This window comes from Typha angustifolia, chromosome 8, assembly GCF_048772165.1.
Source record: "Typha angustifolia cultivar Huaian chromosome 8, ASM4877216v1, whole genome shotgun sequence".
Lineage (NCBI taxonomy): Eukaryota > Viridiplantae > Streptophyta > Magnoliopsida > Poales > Typhaceae > Typha > Typha angustifolia.
The window spans coordinates 7,701,582-7,723,342 of record NC_133246.1 but is presented as its reverse complement, the minus strand read 5'-3'; the positions used below and the strand labels follow the sequence as shown (position 1 = coordinate 7,723,342).

The 21,761-nt window shown below is 30.9% G+C and overlaps 1 protein-coding gene across 2 annotated transcripts; it reads left to right on the top strand.

Moving 5' to 3' along the window:
* Nucleotides 1–740: 740 nt before the first annotated feature.
* On the top strand, nucleotides 741–21,561 carry LOC140764878 (chloroplastic group IIB intron splicing facilitator CRS2, chloroplastic-like). Of its 2 annotated transcripts, XM_073103701.1 has the most exons (8): nucleotides 741–1,095; nucleotides 1,164–1,248; nucleotides 1,353–1,420; nucleotides 1,738–1,788; nucleotides 1,896–1,969; nucleotides 15,717–15,775; nucleotides 15,860–15,936; nucleotides 20,837–21,561. In XM_073103701.1, exons 1-8 carry the CDS (start codon nucleotides 874–876, stop codon nucleotides 20,951–20,953), a joined length of 753 nt encoding a protein of 250 aa, XP_072959802.1. In that variant the 5' UTR covers nucleotides 741–873; the 3' UTR covers nucleotides 20,954–21,561. The 2 variants fall into 2 exon arrangements, with proteins under 2 accessions (XP_072959802.1, XP_072959803.1); XM_073103702.1 differs by lacking the exons at nucleotides 15,717–15,775; nucleotides 15,860–15,936; nucleotides 20,837–21,561 and adding an exon at nucleotides 12,240–13,897.
* The last annotated feature ends 200 nt before the right edge of the window (nucleotides 21,562–21,761 follow it).

The window sequence follows — 21,761 nt, the reverse complement described above, 5'->3', positions numbered from 1 at the left end:
TTGAAGACTTATTTCTTCATTACTAATACTTAAGGAATTTACTTCAAACAATTAGGATTTAAAGTCCTATTTATTTACAAGTATAGAGTGGTAGCGATGAAATGAAAAATAAAATGTAAGAGATTATAAGAGTCATATAAGGTGTCGAAAAGATGCATTGAACATAATGAATATGATAACATTTCTCTTGTATAAGAAGCTTCTATATAATTGTTTTGAGAGGAAAAAAAATGAGATAAAAAAGATAGTAGAAGAATGAGAGATAGAAAAAGAAACAAAAGAATAGTAGAATAACATTTCTTAGCATATATGAGACTTAAATGGAAAAAAAAAGAAAAATAAATGAGAGATAAAAGAAGAAAGTACGGTAACACTTTTATCTATTCTTACAATGTTCTATCAAATATTTAATGAGGTACCAACTAATAGAAGGGTAAATTTGGAAGAAAGAAAAAGACTAGTAAGGAAAAATGAAAACAGGTTCAAATGAAAAAAATAAAATAAAAACTAAGTATGTTATTAGTGCAAATTCCTCAGTATATATATACACTAATTAGATCAAAATCTAATGGTTAAAGCTTGATTCAGTTCAACTCAAGATGGATTCAAACTTGATTTAGGCCCAAAGTAGGCTTGAGTTCGAAATAGACTCTAATTGAAATTAATTAGTCCAAGCTCGAACAGAGCCAACCCCGATTACAACCCCGGTCCGAGTTTAGAAACCGTGAGAAGCCTGGCTTTCCAAACTCGGTCCGCATTTTTCTATCTTCTCCGCATAAATCGAAGCAGAGAATCTTGCGCCGATTATCCTCTTTCCAACCCAACGTTCTCCCGCCTCATCCAATCCAACGCAACGCAACGCAACGCAACGCAATGCTGAGCTTCGCCTCCTACCCCTCCACTCTCACCCCAATCCCCAACTCATTTTCCCAGCGCCGCCTCCTCCTCCTCCGTCGCTCCAACCGCCACCACTCTCGCCGTCGCGTCCTCGCCTCGCTACCCGACCCCGCCGAAGGCGTCAAGGTGGAGTACACGCCGTGGCTCATCGCAGGCCTTGGCAACCCAGGAAACAAGTACCACGGCACTAGGCACAACGTAAAGTTACTCACCTCAACCCTTTCTCTACTACTCCTTTTAGTCCGTTCTGACAAGTCGTCGAGCAGGTGGGGTTTGAGATGATCGATCGCATCTCGCGGGATGAAGGGATTTCTATGAACACTATCCAGTCAAAGGCGTTGGTTGGGATCGGTAGTTCGAACTCTCTGTTTGCTTGCTTATCTTGTTGGTGATTCAATTTTTTTTCCTCCTTTTATCTATTTGGGGTAATTTGGTTATGGGTGGACTCAGTTCAGGTTCGATTGGGGAAGTGCCGATTTTGTTGGTGAAGTCGCAGGCTTACATGAACTACAGCGGCGAATCGGTGAGTATGTTATGGGAGTTTATGAGGGCAATCTTTTCTATTATTAGGTTGCTTTTTTATTGTGAAAATATCCTGAAAGCTTTAGAATCTCGTTGTATATTTCTTGATATTGTTGATTGAAAGCAATATTACTTTTGGTGAGTAGGTGTAACTCCATTCTTTGGGAAATTGGTGTATTTTTCACAAATCATGAGATTCTTCGTGCAACTATTTGTAATGTCCTTGTTTATTAATCATTTGTTTGGTCTCTAGTCCATTAAGTTTTCTTCATTTCTTCTTGATATGCATAGTATTCACTATCCTATTATCTTTTGTAGATCGGACCGCTTGCTGCATATTACCAAGTCCCATTGCGACATATCCTTTTGGTAGGTCCCAAGACGATATTCTCATGTGAAGAATATTCATTTTGTGGAATAGTATATACACTTCCATTATTTTTTTGTTACCATTTTGGGTTTACTTATGAATGCAGATTTATGATGAGATGAGTCTACCAAATGGCGTCATGAGGCTTCAACCAAAGGGTGGTCATGGACATCATAATGGGTAAATTTATATGTAGTTCATACATATGTAGTATGTTGATGGTTATATATATTTTATGTTTAACAACGATATTGAAAGATTTAGTGAGAAATGCTACCCAAGTTTATGTTGGAAGGGTCTATAATGGATTAATGATGAATGACCCAAGGCTACTATATGGAGGGAAGTTGTAAGGAAAGTTAGGAAAATAGTAGATTTTAACAGGGGAAGTTTGGTGACTTTAAGATTAGTAAGCTGTCCCCTACTGCATGATCAGTCATAGTGATGTTATGTGGATACTGGATCAACTGGAAAGCACCACTGTTTTGATTCTATAGTGGCATCATAGTTCCGTGTGTTAATAATAGTTTCTACCCAAGACTAATTAAAGAATTGGGATAACTTCTGGATTTAATTCCCCACTATTTTACATGGATAACTGATGCAAATCTAGTATGAATGCAATGTTTTGAAGAATAATCGACCCAAACAAATAACTAAAGTAAAATATAGTAAGCAATAACTGATAAGAAATTAATTGATTAAAAGGATTACTACTAGATGGAAGGAGAGAAAACCACTCAGATAAGATAGTAGCTTCCTCAACTCTCAAATAGGTACGGTGATAATAGAAAGACCTAAAATATGGTGTAAGGAAAGACTTTAGAGTTTAGGTTTACCAATAAATGGAATAGTAGTGCTTTTACTTTGAAACCAAGTCTTCCTTTTCACGTCCGGGCACCCAAAGATCCTCTTTCACTACTGGAACCTTCTGGATAGCAGCAGTAACCAACGAAAAAGTAGAGATTGAAGAAGAAGAGAGGTTTAGAGAGGAAGTAAAAGAGATTAGAGAAGAATCTTAAGATAGAGTAGGAGAAAGGGGGAGAGAGAGAGAGAAAAAGACCACAGGAGAGAAAATAAGAGATTTCAAATAATTCTTATTCCAACTTGTCCTTGTTTCTCATGCAATAACCCTAAAATAGGTTAACAACTTTAATTCTAGTTGATTCTAATAGAAACTTATTTCCTAATAGGACTCTAATTGATCATCTTACTTAAATTGATTGACCAAATTTAGGTAATAAATCAATGTGGACATCCCCCACATATAAGCTTACCATAACTATCAATTGAGATTCTAATAGGAATTTATTTCCTAATAGGATCCTAATTGATTAAACCTTACCTAAATTGACTAACCAAATTTAGGTAATAACTCAATACGGACATCCCCCGCATATAGGCTACCATATCTGTCAATTGATTAATTCAATTGATTATTTGAATTAAAAATCAACAATTAGACCAAAATTGGACTCGAGTAATTCCATTTTGGTCAAATTGAAGATCATGCCCACATCAATAACCAACTAATGCAACCAAATGAAACTCTTTAAACCTCTGATTGGTTGACCTAAATTAAAAAAAAACCTAATTGATTTAGTTTAAATTGACATCATCCATTGGACTTTCTTTGAGGAAATTTAAAGACTATTAGAAGGTATCACAACCTTCCTTACCTATTATACTCTCATCCAATTTGTGACATATGGTCTCTTTTGTTACATCTCAAATTAGGGTATGTTTGGTTGATAAAAAGTGGAGGGAAAAGAATGGTTTTAGGAAGTGAAAATTTCTGATAAAGTCATTCCTATAAAGTAGTCATGACTTATTATTATTCGGCAAAAATTGAAAGTGTTTGGTGGAAGTGGTAATTATGGCGATTAATGGTCACATGTGGTATATAAAAAAAAAACAAGGTTTCCAGTTTCCGCCCTAGCGATTAATGGTCTCCTTTATTACTGTCCGGTTGGCTAGTTTTGGCCAGGGTTTCGACCGATATCTAATAAAACCGATCTCGCCCGGAACCAGCCCTTTCTTTTCTCTCTCTTTCTCACCTCTTCTACCGGCGAATAGATCTCTGGCGACCTCGACCTTTGACGATGTTCTCCGACCAAGATCTGACGACCTCGACCTCTACTGACCTAGGGTGAGTTTTTTTTTTAAATTTTTTTTTAGTTTTTAATTCCACTCTCATTCTCTCTTTTTCTTTTCCTGTTGCTTTATTGCTGCTGCAATGAAGCACCATATTTCTTTTAAAAATGCAAAGAAGCACCAGATCTTAGGTATCATTATTTACAAACTATGGTGAATTTAATAATGAAGACCACAGAAATTTACAAGAGTCATCTTAATATTCATCAAAGTTTTGAATTTTGAGTAGGTTAATACATTTAAGTTTTTAGGCTTTATATGTGAGTAATTTTTATTTTCTTATTTTTCTGTTATTTTTTCTAAATTTTTCTACATTTTTAGGTAATATTAAAATTTTACGTAATTAAAAAATAGTTTGATCTGATACAAGCGACTGATATGACTGATATGTATTGTTTTTCGGGACAGCTGATACTGATCCCGATCTCGATACTGGAAACTTTGTATAAAAAGCTATAAAGTGTCACTATGTGAAATGAGCCAAAATCAGGGAAGTTAGGTGGTATTAGAGAAGTGAATAAACTCACTCCTCAATCCACTTTTTTCCATCCAAACATTTCAGAAAGTTGTCACCTTCCTTACCTCTCTACTTCCCATCAACTAAATACACCCTTATTAGAAGTGCTATTTGCATTTTCCATTGTCGGCCATAACTACAAGATAGCCTATCTCGTTTCCTTACTTCCTTTACTGTGCCAATGCTGAACCAAATCTGGAATAAAAGAGGGGATTGGGGGTAGGGGGGTATCTAATATATTTAATTAGGATCTTTTCTTATTGAATAAGTTGTTTATTTTCATTAAAATAAAATTCCTGTAGGTCGCGTTCGAACGCCCTTGCGAACACTTGCACACAGTCGGGCGCGTTCGAACGCGATCGACGGGATTGCACTAGAATTAGTGTTAGTTATTGTTATTAGGGCTTGTTGGTTAGTCTCTATAAAGGTGTGGATGACAGCCAAATTTATTATGCTATTGGATTATTGATTTCTTACTTCCTATCTTCTCTCTATTCTCTCTCTCTCCTCCCTCTTCACCATCCTTCTATCTCTACCGTTGGTAAGGTCTCTCCTAACTTCTAATCTCCATTGTTTGTCGAGTCCTTCCTTTTCTTTGGGATCTCGACCACTTCTTCTCCTTCGTCTTTATCTCTTAACCACATCTACCATCCACCTTCATCTCCATAATCATCCATAATCTTAACATCCACTCCATCCGTCACCACCACCATCACGTGCGTTCTTTCGTGTTTTTGTCCTAGTTGCAGTTCGAATCTACGAAGGGCGTAAATACAAAAATTGTAGATCAGGGAGCTATATGGATCTAATCCACTTGGTTTCGTAATTTTCTGACTGTAGGAGAATATTTGGTGAATATTTTTCTACGGTTGCGCAGACTGATTCTTGTAATAAATCCAGATCTTGAAGGAATCGTTCCGTAGCCTATCTTTTGGTACCGTAACCCATTAGTATCAAAGGTACATGTCGTGCTCGTACACTCAGTGCTATAGATCAGAGGCTTGCAATGAATGTTGTACCCTCGTACTTTTTTCTTTTTTTGATTTTCTCTGTGTGAATACTTGAAAAGAAAACCTAATAGACCAGTTGCACGAAAAACCAAGATGAACTTTGATTTTGTAGTATTACCTACCTTTTGTTCACTTTGCAGCACTACGCAAACTAAGGTTTAAAAAATTGAGATCGAGATCGAGATCGGCCTTACTAAATAATGATGCTTATCGGCTGGATCGATTGTATCGGTCATATCGGTCACCTGGATTTGATAGGACTTTTTAATTACGTAAAATTGTAAATATTATTTAAAAGTACAGGAAAACTTTTAAAAATTTAGAAAAAAGTTTACCAAAAATAAAAAAATAGAAAAAAAAACTATGGTGCAATAAAAATTAAAAAGAAGAAGAGATTAGAAAGAGAGTGAATGGAAGAGAATCAAACAAAAGAAAGAAAAACCATTAGAAGAAGGGGGAGAGTGGAAGAAATGAAAAAAATTGAGAGAGAAATACAAAAATAAATTAAAAATTATCTATTGGCGTTTGTCGAAGTTTTTAGGGTTTGTCGGAGTTTGTTGGTGTTAGATCTTTTGTAAGAGAAACAATGATTAGATAGTAAGTAGAGAAAAAATGAAAGAAAGATTGAAAGAAAGAAAGAAAGAAAGAGAGTGAGAAGAAAGAGTGAAAGAGAGAGAGAGAGTTCGTAAATAATAATGTCTAAGGCCTGGTGCTCCAAAGAGTGATTGCATGATACTAGTCATATTAAATAGATCTAGTTGTTTTTGAGGAGAGTAATAATCAATATATGAATTTTATGTTTAAGGATACTGAGGAGAATAACAACCAGCATATGGATCTTATGATGACTCCAAATAAAGAATACTTAATGAGCTATACTCATAATGAGCAACATCCTCGTAATGATGTCGTTGATATATATGCACATCTTCAGTTTCTCTGTCTTCAATCCCTATGCCTTCTTAAATTTTGTCAGCAAATGTGAAAGAATGATTTTGCCATCAGATGTATCAAGATCATCATTATTATTGTTGGTACTAGTAGCTATACTATCTCTTGCTTCAAATGATTTGTACCAGCCTTTGCTCTAATCGTAGTCTCCCCTAATATCTCATTTAACCGTGGTTATCTCTATCATCCAATAATTTGTCCTCTACTTCTTTGATCCATGGAGCTAGGGCATCTTCATAAAAAACATAATGTAAAATCAGCTAATTATTTTGTCTTCCTTAAATTTTGCTCCCTCAATATTTTATTATAATGATAGAAAACTAATTTATTTAATCTCTCTATTGTCAATCGATTATATGTTTTGTGTGGATCAAGGTAAATGTAGTCTAATTTCTTTCACACTGTGATAAAGATATAGTTTGACTTAAGATTTTCTTTGATATTGTTGTTAAATTTGATGCTTCATCTTATCCATAAATCGACCACTATTTAGCCGGACTGTTATGAAATATAGTTGCAACAATTTTAGTAATAGGGTTATTTGTATCGAAAACCCATTTGGTTTTCGATTTGGCAGGCCAGGGTCAATTTGGGTTTCTCTTGCACTTGAGGCTTTTTTCTTACTTTTCTTTCAACTTTACCCTTTTTGTTATTTAGTGCTTCATTAAATATTGACAGGACACTTCAAGAGAGAGAGAAATGACCTGTACTCATCCTCTTCATCATCTTCTACTGTATATGTTGCTGCTAATTTTTTCTTCATCATCTTTTTCTTCTATTGCTCATTTTTCTATTTCTTAATCATTTTTTTATACAAGTCTTTAATCGCTCTTTAATTAACAAAATAAGATACTAATTAGAGATAGTTTAAACTGTGAATTTTTGTTAAAATTTTATACTTAAACTATGAATTTCGTACTAAAACCATGAGTTCTTCATTCCACTGTAGATATGTTTCGAATCTGAAGAAACTCTGAATAAAAAAGTTCTAAATCATGATATTATAGATTTTATGCAACTGGTTTCATAATTTTTGGACTTTAAATGATTATCTTGTGAATATTTTTTTACAACTGTGCATAACTGAAATTTCGTAGTTTAAGTACGAAATTTGTACTTAAAGTATGAATTTCATACTTAAACTATGAAATTTTAATTTTGCGTAATTTTAGCAAAATATTTAGAAGATATGCATCTGACATCCAAAAAAATGAAACTAATTGAATAAAATCTGTAACATTATAATCTAGAAATTTTATATTTGGAGTTTCTTCATATTTGAAATTTATCTACAGTGAAATAAAGAATTTGACAAGAAATTCGTAGTTTAAGTATGAAATTCGTAGTTTAAATACAAAATTAGTAGTTAGAGTATAAAATTCTGACAATAATACATAGTTTTTTAAGTATATATTGTAATTTAATTGTAATATTATATTAAATTTTTATTCGGAGTTTCTTTAGATTTGAAATATATCTATAGCAGAATGAAGAATTCATAGTTTAAGTATGAAATTCTGACAAAAATTTGTAGTTTAAACTATCTCTAATTAGTCTCTTATTGTATTAATTAAAGAGCGATTTGTGATATTTGTATAGAAAAAATATTTCTAATTAGTCAATTTCGTAAATATAATAATAACTTTCATTATTTTTTTTAAATTGCAGAATTTATATATTTCACTATTACAATTTATATATAAATAAATTAGAGATAGTCTAAATAAATAAAAACTCCTTAATCAATGTTTCAAAAAATATAACTTAATCTAATATTACAAGTAAATTACAATATAAACCTTAAAAATTATGAATTATTGTCAAAATTTCATTCTTAAATTATGAATTTTATACTTAAACTACGAAGTTCATACTTAAACTATGAATTTTTTGTCAAATTTTTCGTTTCACTATAGATAAATTTCAAATATGAAGAAACTCCAAATATAAAAGTTATAGATATGATTTCACGGATTTTATCCAATTAGTTTCATACTTTTTGGATGTCATATTCATATCTTCTGAATATATTCCTAAATTACGTAGAATTAGAATTTCGTAGTTTAAGTATGAAATTCATACTTTAAGTACAAATTTCGTACTTAAACTATGAAATTTTAGTTGTGCAAAGTTTTGAAAAAATATTCACAAGATTTGAAGTCCAAAAATTATGAAACTAATTGGATAAAATCTATGACATCATGATCTAGAACTTTTTTAGTCGGAGTTTCTTTAGATTGGAAATATATTTATAGCGGAACGAAGAATTCATAGTTTAAGTATGAAATTGATAGTTTAAGTATGAAATTTTGACAAAAATTCACAGTTTTTTTAGTATATATTATATAATTTACATGTAATATTAGATTAAGTTATATTTTTGAAACATTGATTAAAGAGTTTTTATTTATTTAAACTATCTATAATTTGTTTATATGTAAATTATAATGGTGAAATATATAAATTTTGCAATGTAAAAAAAAAATAATGAAAATTGTTAAAAATCAATGAAAGTTATTATTATATAAATTAGAGATATTTTTTTTATACAAGTCTTTCTAATCGCTCTTTAATTAATACAGTAAGAGACTAATTGGAGATAGTTCAAACTATGAATTATTGTCGGAATTTCATATTTAAACTACGAATTTCGTAGTTAAACTACGAATTTTATATTTAAACTACGAACTTTTTGTCAAATTCTTTGTTTCACTGTAGATAAATTTTAAATATGAAAAAACTTTAAATATAAAAGTTTTAGATTATAAAAGTTTTAGATCATGATGTCAAGGATTTTATCAAATTAGTTTCATAATTTTTGGATATCATATGTATATCTTCTGAATATTTTGCTAAAATTATGCAGAATTAGAATTTCATAGTTTAAGTATAAAATTCATACTTTAAGTACAAATTTCGTACTTAAACTATAAAATTTCAGTTGTGCACAATTTTAAAAAAATATTCACAAGATAGTCATTTGAAGTTCAAAAATTATGAAACCAGTTGGATAAAATTTATGACATCATGATTTAAAACTTTTTTATTCGGAATTTTTTAGATTCGAAATATATCTACAGTGGAATAAAGAATTCATAGTTTTTGTACAAAATTCGTAGTTTAAGTATGAAATTCTAACAAAAATTCACAGTTTAAACTATTTTTAGTTAGTCTCTTATTTTTTTAATTAAAGAATGATTAGAGACTTGTATAAATAATAAAAAAGATTAAGAGATAGAAAAAGGAGCAGTAGAAGAAGAAGATGATGAAGAAAAAGAAGAATTAACATATAAAGTTAAAGATGAAGAAGATGATGAAGAAGATAAGTACGGGTCATTTCTCTCTCTCTTGTAGTGTCTCGTCAATATTTAATGAGGCACTAAATAATAGAAATGGCAAAATTGAAAGAAAAGTAAGAAAAAAACCTCAAGTGCAAGAGAAACTCAAAATGACTCTGGCCCGCCAAATTAAAAACCAAGTGGGTTTTCAGTGCAAATAACCCTTATTAATACTGAATTGGCCATTTGTTAATCTATATTTCTCTATCTGAAAATATATTATTGACTACATTTTATAAAAATTGATTATATTGAAACTTGAAATAAATAATACTAAAATTCTTTAATTTAGACTTGATAAATAATAATAAAATTATTTAATTGAATCATAATTTCTTTATAGCAAAGGATTTGTCTATGAATATTAGATTATAGTTTGCTGATTACTTTTCCAACTCTCAGTAAGATTTCAGCATCGTTAGTGATATTTGTAAAGAATTGAAATCTTGGTTTAAGAAAATATCCTATAGAAATTTATAAGCATTCAAACTTTAAAATATTTAAATAAAAGTAAATTAATAAATTAAAAATATGTCTACCAGCAGCATGTATATCTCTGTGTAGTTTTTTTTATATGGAGTTAATCAACTTCCACCACTTCTTATAACTTTTGCTCATATTTGTTTTTATTGACTATTTGCTATATCCATAGTCTCGTATAAGAAATCTATCTTAGACTTACTGTCATTGTCTACAAGTCGTAATATTTTGATTAGATGCTTAAATACTATGGTAGCAATTGTAATATTATTCCAAATTACATTTCCAAGAGTCATGTTCTTCAAAGCTTCACTTAAATTTGATTGTTAGGTTTCATATTCTTAATTTTTATAGGCTACTCTAGTGATATAAATACCGCATAATCTATATTACATTTTGCTATCCAATATATTGACAAGAGGTTCAAATACTGTGGTGACAATTATAATATTGTTCCAAATTGTATTTTTAAGAGCCATGCTCTTCAAAGCTTTATCTAAATTCGATTGTTAGGTTTCATATTTTTAATTTTTATATACCATTCTGGTGATATAAATACTCACATAATCTCATCCTTATATCACATGATGCTACCTAATGCTAGAAAATGAGTGATAAATCTAGTGAAGTTGGGTTTGATTATCTCTCTATTACTAGTTATTTATCTAAGTAAATTAAAAATCCAACCATAAATATATATAAAGTTCGTTAACTTGTGATCTTCATGTATGACTATGTTAATTTTAGAATCTTTGGCAATATCTTTCAATATAAAATCAAGATAATGTGCAGCATATGACAACCAATATAAATATTGTTTTTTCATCGTAAGTAATTGTCCAACAATCTTATAATTTGCCCTATTTTCAGTAACCACTTAGACTACCCATTTTTTACCAAGTTCTTTTATTACCTCATCTATCAACTGAAAAATATAATTTGCATTTTTGAAATAAACAGTAGCATCCATAGACTTAAAAAATATTAGCTCCATGCACGAGTTTATCAAGAAATTAATTATATTTCTTCTGTTTTGTGTAGTCTACCCATCATACATTAGAACCAAAATTATTTCAATATATTTTAAATGTCTTAATATAAGTGTGAAGCTTATCTAACGCTACCTTAAGATATTTAGTAGCAATAATTTTTGAACTAGGAGATATAACACCATACCCTATTGATTGTATAGTATTTATCATAGTGTGATAATAAGGGCTATCAGCTACATTAAAAGGATATTGTAGAAAAAAGTTTAGATATAACCCTACCAATATGCTTCTTTTTATTTTTTTATTCCTTGAGAGTTGCCTTGATAGTCGTCTATATACAACTCTTTTTTTTTTCTAAAGATATGTATCCATTGGTTTAATATTTTTAGACTTCGCTGTAAAGCTTGTAACATCAAGAGTTTTAGAACTATTGCCTCCATATTCTTTCTTCTTGCATATGAACTGACTAGATCTTTGAAAGCTACCACCATAGCTACCTTAAGATATTTAGTAGCATATGAACTGACTAGATCTTTGAAAGCTACCACCATAGCTTTTTCTCATCTCCTCTTATCTTTGTGTATTTTTATTTTTTTTCATTGCCTTCCTCATTTGTCTTTCTTTATCGTCCTCCCCATTTTGCTCACTATTATCATCATTAATGTTATATGATCATGCATTAATTCTTGACGAATTATTGACTCTTTTCTTTGTGCTGTTTATTTATCTTTTTATTTGCCTATTAGATAAGCGAACATTTGTATTTTGACTTTTAAATTTACTTTGAGTGTTAGCTACTACATTTTCTTATCTTCTAGCTAAATATTTTTTCAGACGACTAACACCACCACTAATTTTCTTTCCACATCAGTTGTATTTGACACGCCTTTTGTTTTAGTTAAGAGGATACAATATTGCGTAGTAATTTTAATGTAAACATCTAAATAGAGATCAAATTAAAAATATATTTCAGAAAATTAAATAATAAAATAATTTTCTGCTGTGCAGTGAAGAAAGAGAGAACGGAAGAAAACAAAAAAGAAGAGAAAAACCTGTTGTCATGTTGTGCACTAAAGAAGAAGAGATAGTGTCGAAAGAAAACGAAAAGAAAAAAAAAGAAAAAAAAACGAAGAACAAGAAAAGAGAGAAAAAATGACAATAGATAAAAAAATAAATAAAAGTTTGGTGCTAGTGAAAAATGAGAGATTAGAGAGAGAGAAAAGGGGAGACTAGAGAGAGTGGAAGAAAAAAGAAAAGAAAAGGCTGTTGTCAGTGAAAAGGAAAAGAAAAAAAAGAAATCAAAAAGAAAAAAATAAAAAATTGTTGTCGGTAAAAAAAGAACGAGAGTAGAGAGAGAGTATAGAAGAAAAAAAAAATTTGAAAAAGTTGTTGTCAGGTGTCAATAAATAGTGAAAAGAAAGAATTTGCAAAGAGAACGAAAAAAAGAACGAAAAAAAGCAGTAAGTGAAGGAGAGAAAGACAACCAAAAGAAGAAAAGAAAAAAATTAAAAATCTATTGACAATGAAAAGAAGAAGAGATTAGAGAGAGAAGTGGAAGAAAATAAAAAGAAAAGAAAGAAAACTATGGTACGTAGAAGAAGAAGAAGAAAAAGAGAGAGAGTGGAAGAAATAAAAAAACTGAGAGAAATAACGAAATAAAATAAAAAAATTACATTACATACCGAAGTTTGCCAGAGCTAAATTTCTCCGTTAGAAAAACAATGGATATATGGTAAAAAGAGAAAAAGAGAAAAAAAAAGTGAAAGAGAATGAGAGTGAGAAGAAAGAGACAAAAAGAGAGTGAGGAGCAATAAGTGATGTCCTCGAGTTGGATCTGGGTTAGATCTATCATGGATCTGGCTTGATTGACCTAAACCCACTGATCTCGATCCTGATCGGGATCGGCAAATCTTGTCCAGTCGGGATAAGCTGACTCTACTAACCATGGTTTTGACACAATAGAAGAGTGAATTCAAGCTTTCTAGGCAACCTAGCTTGTGTTTGGTATAGTGGAAAATCAAGTTGGCTCGAGGTCTTCTCATTCATTTTGAGTACTTGATTTGCAAGGCAATAGCTTGAAGTAGGGAGGGAGAGTGCCATGATCTCTGATCATCAATGATCAGTGACAACAAATAGTATAGATAAGGAAATAGAGGGAAAAAGAAGTCAAAAACTTATGCTAATTGGTTGGGAGTAGGGGGTGAAATTGGACTGAATATGGATTGGATAGTGGTAAAATCGTATCCTTATCCATATATTTCTTGGGATATGGATAGTGAACTTAATTACCATATCTATTAAGTATAACCATAGATACGAATTGGGTATCCGGTATACATTTTCTAAATGTATAAGAATTTGTGATATAATTACTAAAATCTATATACAATCAATAAATATATGCGAAAACTAGATTGAAGATTCATATAAAAATATTCAAAAGCCTTTTGTATCACTGTTTTCGTAATGTTTAAAACTAAATAATATGCGGATATTGATTTGATATTATTCTTCAACCCATATCTACATAGACTATATCCAGATACAAATATGAATTCAGATATTAAGGTGGATAGAAAAATCTCAACCCATATCTAGTAGAACTCGGATGCAGAATCAGATCGGGTCGGATTTAATTCGACTCGTTGTCACCCATAGTTCGAAGACTGAAAAGTGACATTAGGATGGAAGGAGTAATTTCAATAGTGACATCAACCCTAATCATTTTCAATTGTAGACTCTATGATAAAGTAATAGTTGGGATTTAAAACTTGGGCTCTGAAGGAAGACATGACCAAGGATCCTAGTTTCAGTCGATCATGAGACGGATTTGGACACGAAACTAGTCTAATGATCGATTTTAGTGTGGTATCGATTGGATCGATTGATATATGATTTGTATTTGGTCAATTTCGATAATTTTGGTCGAAACTGTTTGATATGGTTCTTTCAAAGTTAATCACGTTGGAACCATGAGAGACCTAACTCGTATCCGACCTGGGGATATCAAATAATTGATGTCCTTGAGCCCAACAGTTCAAAGAGAAAAGCATCTCTTCTCTCTCTCTCCTAAGAGTGCAAATTCGGCCTCTATCGACATTCCACGAACTTCTTCGACAAAGATCCAGCTCCATCAACTCCAACAACTTCGAGTATGCAACTTTCCTTTTTCTATTTTTATTTTTTCCCCTTGTCTCTTTATTTGACCCTTGTGTGCTACTTACATGCATATATAATATTTTTAATAAAGATTTTAGGATATTTAGAGATTTTTTAGGTATTCGGTATGTTAATCTTTAGTTTTTAGTTTAAATATATGTATTAAATTTTACATTATAGTGATTTATCTTTAGATTATTTTTGTAAATGATCTATGTTATTAAACATAAAGCAACAGTTAAATATAAATATTATTTAACAATAATATAATTGAATATATTCATTAAAATTAATATTAATGATTGAACACTCCATAATATAATTGAATACTCCATAATAAAATAAAACATATAATATTAATTGATAATAGTTCAATAATTAAAAGTAATATCTAGTTGAATGTAGAATAACGAGGAGGATTAAAGACTTCATTTATCAGCACAAGAATAACACAGGGACGTTACATTAAATATAGTTGATATTTTTTAAAATTCATCTACTAATAGTGTTGCTCGTTGTAATGTCTCATATAGTCTTCATACAAATAGTAATTTTGTAATTTTTCTATGATATGATATGGATATTAAACATACATGAAATTGATCGGCACCGAGATAGGTACTAACACATCATAAGCATATATAATAAAGGTATTTTTGCTCTGGTAGGTGTGATTGATATGATGAAAATGATGATGAACTCATATCATTCTGTGAGTGCACTTATCCTAATGTCCTGCTACCTATAAATTCAAGTATTTTATATAAATAATATCTTTTTGAGAAGGTTGTGTAATAGGAACGCATGTCTTATTTTCATCATTACTGCCACTAGACTGAGTCTCATCATTATCACCATCACCATCACCATCACCATTACCATCACCATCACCATCATCATCACCATCATCATCATTATCTTAATCTCATCATCATTAATTTTATCTAAACCTTCTAAATAATCAATTGATTAGTTGATTTGATAATGATTGATGAAAATATGAAAAATAAAAAAAAAATGCTCCACATGGCACAATGACCGACACAACCATCCATAGTAATGAGTCTATCTAGATCAAGTAGTGATGTGCCAATCAACACGTGTTAAGATTACTCATTATATGGTTCTAATCAACATGTTCTCACTTAATTGACATGTGCAATGCTGCCTATCAGCATAGTAAATTCATGCTATTAAGTGAAAATTTTTTTTCCTATAGTTTTGCTGTTTTGCTTCATTGTCATATTTCTAACATGTGTTGTGGAGGTATCATTTTTAAGGATCCATAAAGAATGTCTCTTGATTAAGGTTAGTTATCTATTTCAGAGTAAAGAGCGTCATTGAGCATTTGGATGGTTCCCGTGACTTTCCTCGCCTATGCATAGGTGGTTTATCATTATCTCTTATTCTATTACTTCTCAATGTCATTTCATAGTTCTTCAATTTTTTTGACTGTTCAAATCTATTAGGCATTGGCAATCCGCCTGGAACAATGGACATGAGAGCTTTTCTTCTGCAGAAATTCAGTTCAGAGGAACATGGGCAGGTATTGATTTGTTTTTATTTTCTTTTTGACTACGAGTTATTTCCCTCTAGAAGATCCGTTAAGACTGAAAAGTGGAGTTTGTAAGTATGACGGTAAGAAAGGATGCTACATTTTCTAATTATATGCCAATTAATTATTTTGCAAGAATCATGATATGAAAATCTGTGGCTTACCTGATCTAAACTATAGGTGGGCAAAAACGATGTCCACTGTGTTATACAGTTTGGTTTTACTTTAATGTTCTTAAGTTGATTGCTCTCAGTGCTCTAAGTGAATCTTAAATATAATAAATAGGTTTTTTTTTTTTAATTCTTACTATTGTTCAAAATCCTATGCATGCTAGTTAGAATTATAACTCTCATAATTGAATAAATCAATGCAAGAGAATTGATGTCAAAAGTAATACGTTGAAAACTTGTCAAATATGCATATTGTTTTCAAAGTTCCGAAACTCGATATTAGGATAGGGATCAGCCGTTAAGAAAAAACAATATGTATCGGTCGCCAGTATTTGATCGGGCCATTTTTTATTATGTAAAATTCTAAATATTATTTAAAATACAATAAATTTCTAAAAATTTATAAAAAAATAGAAAAATAAGAAAATAAATATTAGTCACATATGAAGTCTAAAAACTAAATAAAAAATCCACTCAAAACTATAATAAATTTCGACTTGAATTTGACAGATTTTTATACTCATAAATTACTACAGCAGAATAACAATGAATAGATCTCTCTTTACTGTTGTTCCATAACAGTAAAAAAATAGAAGTTAAAAAGTGAGTGAGAAAAAGAGAAGAGAAATTAAAAAAAAAACTCATCCGAGTTTACTAAAGTGTAGACTAGCCAGAGGGGGGACACCGGATCGGTCGCTAAATAAGCTCGGTGAAGTGTGAGACTGAGAGGAGAGTGTGTGAAACATAAAAGGTAAAAACTGAAAATATAAAAAGAAGACAGTTAATGACATTGATTACTAATGTCTCCTAGGTTAGATATATTTAGATTAGACCTACATCTTAAAAAAATTAGTTTATGCCAATATTGCTGATTTCGATCGATACGGCCGAGTTTCGGCCGATTCGGTTGATACGACCAATCCTAGACCAAAATCAATTCTAATCCCAACCCGAGTCGGCTGATTTTGGGATCCATGATTGTTTTTATAATGGGTACATTGATCTACGACCACATTGTTCTACTAGTCAAAATTCAATGCATTTCTCCAAGTAGCTGATCTAAGTAAGATTACATTAGTTCCAAATCTTACTTTCACTAGTATTGTTATTATTACATAGAGAAACATATTGAAATTTCATGTACAATAAACTCTCTAACATCAAAATTCTAAATCTCACTGAAGATTCATGTGTGAATGATTTATAAGTAATATCAAGATGCTAATATTTTCTAAAATAAATATTTCAATCTTATAAAAGAGCATCCTTATCTCATGACTATCCTCTCACATTTTATTTGCTGAGAATGTAATAAATAACTATTTTTCTAAAACATGAAATTCTATCTAATCACAATATTTCTAATTTGTTAGAAATATGGAAAAATCTTTAAATAAGTTCTCAATATTTTATTTCTTAAGTATCTCGTAATATGGAAGAATCATAATATTTCTGTTTTATTGTCTGAAAATAGGATATAGTAAACAAGGATCTTGATATTCCTAACTTCACAATAATATGAAAGAATCTCAATAATGAATTTATTAATACTTCATTTCTTTGTAGCATATTAATTATCATTATAATAAAAATTCTTATCTCAGAAATTTGGAAAAGATAAAATAAAATAATAACATTTCCTTCAGTAAAAATCTTATTTTGAACAATTCTATCTTATTTCTAACTTATAAAATACTTATGGAAATAGGAAGTAGGAAACTTGCCTTAAATTGCTTAATCACAATTTATCCCAAGTAATATGTGGTTTCTGTACTCTATTTGCATAAATTCTAAGGCGGGGTTAGTTTCCTTTTCTTTTCCCTTCTTTCCCATATCTTCGTCTTTCCTCTCTTTTCCTCTATTTCTTCCTCTGATTATTCTTTCTTTGATACATGTTCATTTAATACCGTACCTTTACACATATTTGCACTTTACACCCTATATTAAATATATTCAAATCACACCTTAGATTTTACCAAATATTTAGAGAACACACCCTGTCGTTAGATCCATTGATTAAACTTAACAAACTCTTTAGGTTAAGTAATTAAACTGAGGACATTACCAAAATGCCTTACCTAACCTAAACCTAAACTCATCTCTTGTACAACCTTGTGTTACCTAGAACACAATAATCATTAATCAATAAAGTGCCAAACAAATGGAACCTAAGACTAGGAATTGACATATGAGTGTTATATTAATTCAAAATTTAAAAAGCTAAAATATAGTTCTTAAGAATTTCCAATGAGATGAAATGTTCTAATAAATAACATGAGAAGACAGGGTGGAGGAGAAGGGTTGAGAGTGCCCCAATTTTCTTCATCTTCTAGCTTTGAGATTTTAGCCAAAGGAGAATACCATCATGTCCAAGAAGAAGAAAAGGAAGGGCATTTTAGGCATTTTAGTAGTCAAATGGTTTGAACTAGATGAAATATTTCATTTATTTTGATTTCCTAGATGGTGTTAGATTAAATTAGTGTTAATCTAACTAGGGTGTGTTCTGCAAATATTTGGTAAAACATAATGGTGTGATATGTAAATATTGAAAATGTAGGATATAAACTGCAAAATACATAAAAAATATAGGATGTTAAATGCAAATTTTTCTTTTTTTTTCCTTTCCTTTTCTTTCCTATCTTGACTATAATGCCTAAACCCATTTTTTCTCTTTCTTCCTCTTCTATTCTTTCTTTATTTTTTTTTGTAGACTTCAGTACTGTAGGAGTATTGGCTATAGTACCTTGACATGGTTTTGGCCTGATTTAGAACCAAAGCAACATTTTTGTTTTTTTTCCTCTTCTCTGTTTCCTTTCCTTTTTCTTTTTTCTAACCCATCTAGAACTCCCCTGCAGCCGTGCTACTAGTAAACTTACTTGCCATTGCCAAGGACTACCATATTGTAATTTTTTAGGATATTTAGAGATATTTTTGATATCTTCGACACGACAATCCTTAGTTTTGGTTTAATATGTATTAAAGCCTGCATTAGAGTATTTTATTTTTAGATTAATTTTGTAAATGGCATATTTTATTGAAAAATATAGTAATAGTTAAGTAGAAATATTGTTTATCACAAAATATGATTGAAAACATTCATTAATAAATGACAGATTTCAAGGAATAATTCTACAGTAGCATTTCCTTCATTATGAAATATTATATACAAAGTTAGCTATATACACACAATAGCCCTTGCTTTAAACAAGGAATGCAGGACAACTAATCCCATGATTTATGGGTTGCTCTAACAAAAAAGGAACTAACTGAATTAGTCTAATTCTAAAGGTAACAAAATTAACCTAATTCTAGGTATACAAATTATTACAAAACTTCCTAAATAGATAACTATACACGTATTTTTTCCCACAATAAACAATAGTTCAATATTAAAACCAATGCCTAATTGTACGTAGCTACTTTAAGCATCTAACATGTTCCTATATCAATTTTAGCATAATTTGAATGAATTTAATGTATTAATTTTAGATTTTTACAATTTGGGGTAAATATAATCATACTAAAATTTCAGCTAAGAATTATGAAATTTGAGTTCAAATCAACTCATATAGAGTTAATGCCAAGTTTGACCCAATTTGAATGAATCTGACATTATGATTTTGAGTTTTTTTTTAAAAAATTTGGGAAATTTTAGGGGAAATCAAATTTACTCTTTGATTCCTACATTGAAAGAGTGTTTTTTTTTATAGATTTGGGAAATTTTAGGGGAAATCAAATTTACTCTTTGATTCCTACATTTAAAGAGTGTTTTTTTTTATAGATTTAGCACCAAAATGCTAAATCTGTGTAAAAACACTCTTATAAATAATAGATCTAGTAGATTTGAGCAAGATCTATCATTTGTAAACTCCAAATTAGTTTTTGAAGTGTAAAGCAAAATACAAAAAAAAAATGAAAAACCTTGTGTTGATTTGTACGGGTTGGCATGCCCTGGCACTAGGATGTGCCACTGGCACAACCCATGCGAGGTGTCAATACTTTATCATTATGACAAGTACCGGTTGGCACGCCCATTCTTGCCCCTAACGTTTATGGGTAAATCGAACTCGTGACCTCTATCATGGGCTGAAATCACCTCTCCCTTTTTTTATAGATGAGGAAGATAGGGATTCTAATTTCTTTTTGTTAGTCTGCATTTTCATGATAATCATCAATCAGCAATCTTGGCATTTAGCCCTTTGTCTTCTTTGGCTTAAGTAGTTGACAAAATGTTCTAGTACGAATTTCACCATTTAATCTTAACCTTTGGAATATCTGGCAGTGGGGATTGCATACTGATAACCAAAATAATATATGGCTTTATTTTGAAATACATTTACTGTTGAAACCAAAACCAAGACAAGTTGACAAACGTGTTTAGAACCACATTTAAAAACTAACATTTGTGGCACATCAGAATAGTGTATGCTAATCTGCATTAAAAATTGTTCTAAAAAGAAGCCTGGCAACTTCCTTAGTTTACCTGGCTAAAGTTTTGTATTTGTTTTGCCTATAATGGAAGGCATTTGCCAGTTGGTAATTGAAGATGACTTTTCCTTAGATATTGAGTATCACTATTTAGTCAATGACTCTTAGACCTTAGGTTCCCATGCCCTGGATTGCTCCTTAATCTCCCATCCACTACAGCTTTTCAACTTGGAAATACTATGATTTGGTGATGCTGTGTACTTAACATACTTTTTTCTTTTGGTTGCCACCAGATAGACACTGCTCTAAAGCAAGGGGTGGAGGCTGTAAGGACTCTTGTGCTCAAGGGCTTCAATAAAAGTGTTGATAGGTTCAACTTGGTGCAGAAGTACAAGTATCACAAAGTGTGAGATTGTTGAATCACTTGGAATTGTTCTTGGCAGTAAAAGCCAGAAATGTACCATCTGTGTGGCCTGTTGAGTGCTGCAGATCTAGTAATTTGCAGATCTCAGGATGTCAACTTTCCATCAAGTTGGTATTATCTTTGTAGTAAGGTAAGAGGTATGCTCATACATCTTGATACTGATGGAAACTAACTTGATTGACAAGTGACAAATAAAAGGTTTTGCCGTGCTCAACCAAAGTGGAACATGGGAATTATTTACGTGAATGGAACAGATGGAGGTCTTAAAGAAGTTATTATGTAAAAGGATCTCTTCAACTAATTATGAGGATTAAGAGTGGAAGCCAAAGTTCAAGAAAAAGAAGGTATTCTGGTTATCTTGATGGTGTATGACATCCTATGAGTGAAATAAATGCTTGTGGTCATTGTTTATGTCTAATATTCTCAACAGAGAGGAAGAACATGTGCCAAAATATCGAAGGCTGCAAGATATGTTTCCTCTACATGATAGCTACAATCTAGTCTCGATCAAAAATCGTCATATTTTGTAACTTTGATAATTTAAATGCTTCTATATTCTAAGATTTGATTAATTTTGTCATTGAAGTTACTTTTAATTGTTAACGGTTTACTTGTAGGACATCTAGCTAACTTTTTTTCTTTTTTTTTCTTGTTGAGAAAATTGCAATTATACCAGTAGTATTTCACACGATAAAATTTACAAAGCTAAGAATGATGAATATCTGCCTTGATAGAACAAAATACAACCCAAGATTCGCATAAGGATGTTATTAAATGATGTTGAAATGATAGTA

Excerpts from the sequence above, each read along its gene's own strand:
- LOC140764878 (XM_073103701.1), top strand. The coding sequence starts at position 874 with ATGCTGAGCTTCGCCTCCTACCCCTCCACTCTCACCCCAATCCCCAAC. Across the intron at positions 1,789-1,895 it reads CATTGCGACATATCCTTTTG|ATTTATGATGAGATGAGTCT; the intron begins GTAGGTCCCAAG and ends TTATGAATGCAG. Across the intron at positions 15,937-20,836 it reads GTTCAGAGGAACATGGGCAG|ATAGACACTGCTCTAAAGCA; the intron begins GTATTGATTTGT and ends GGTTGCCACCAG.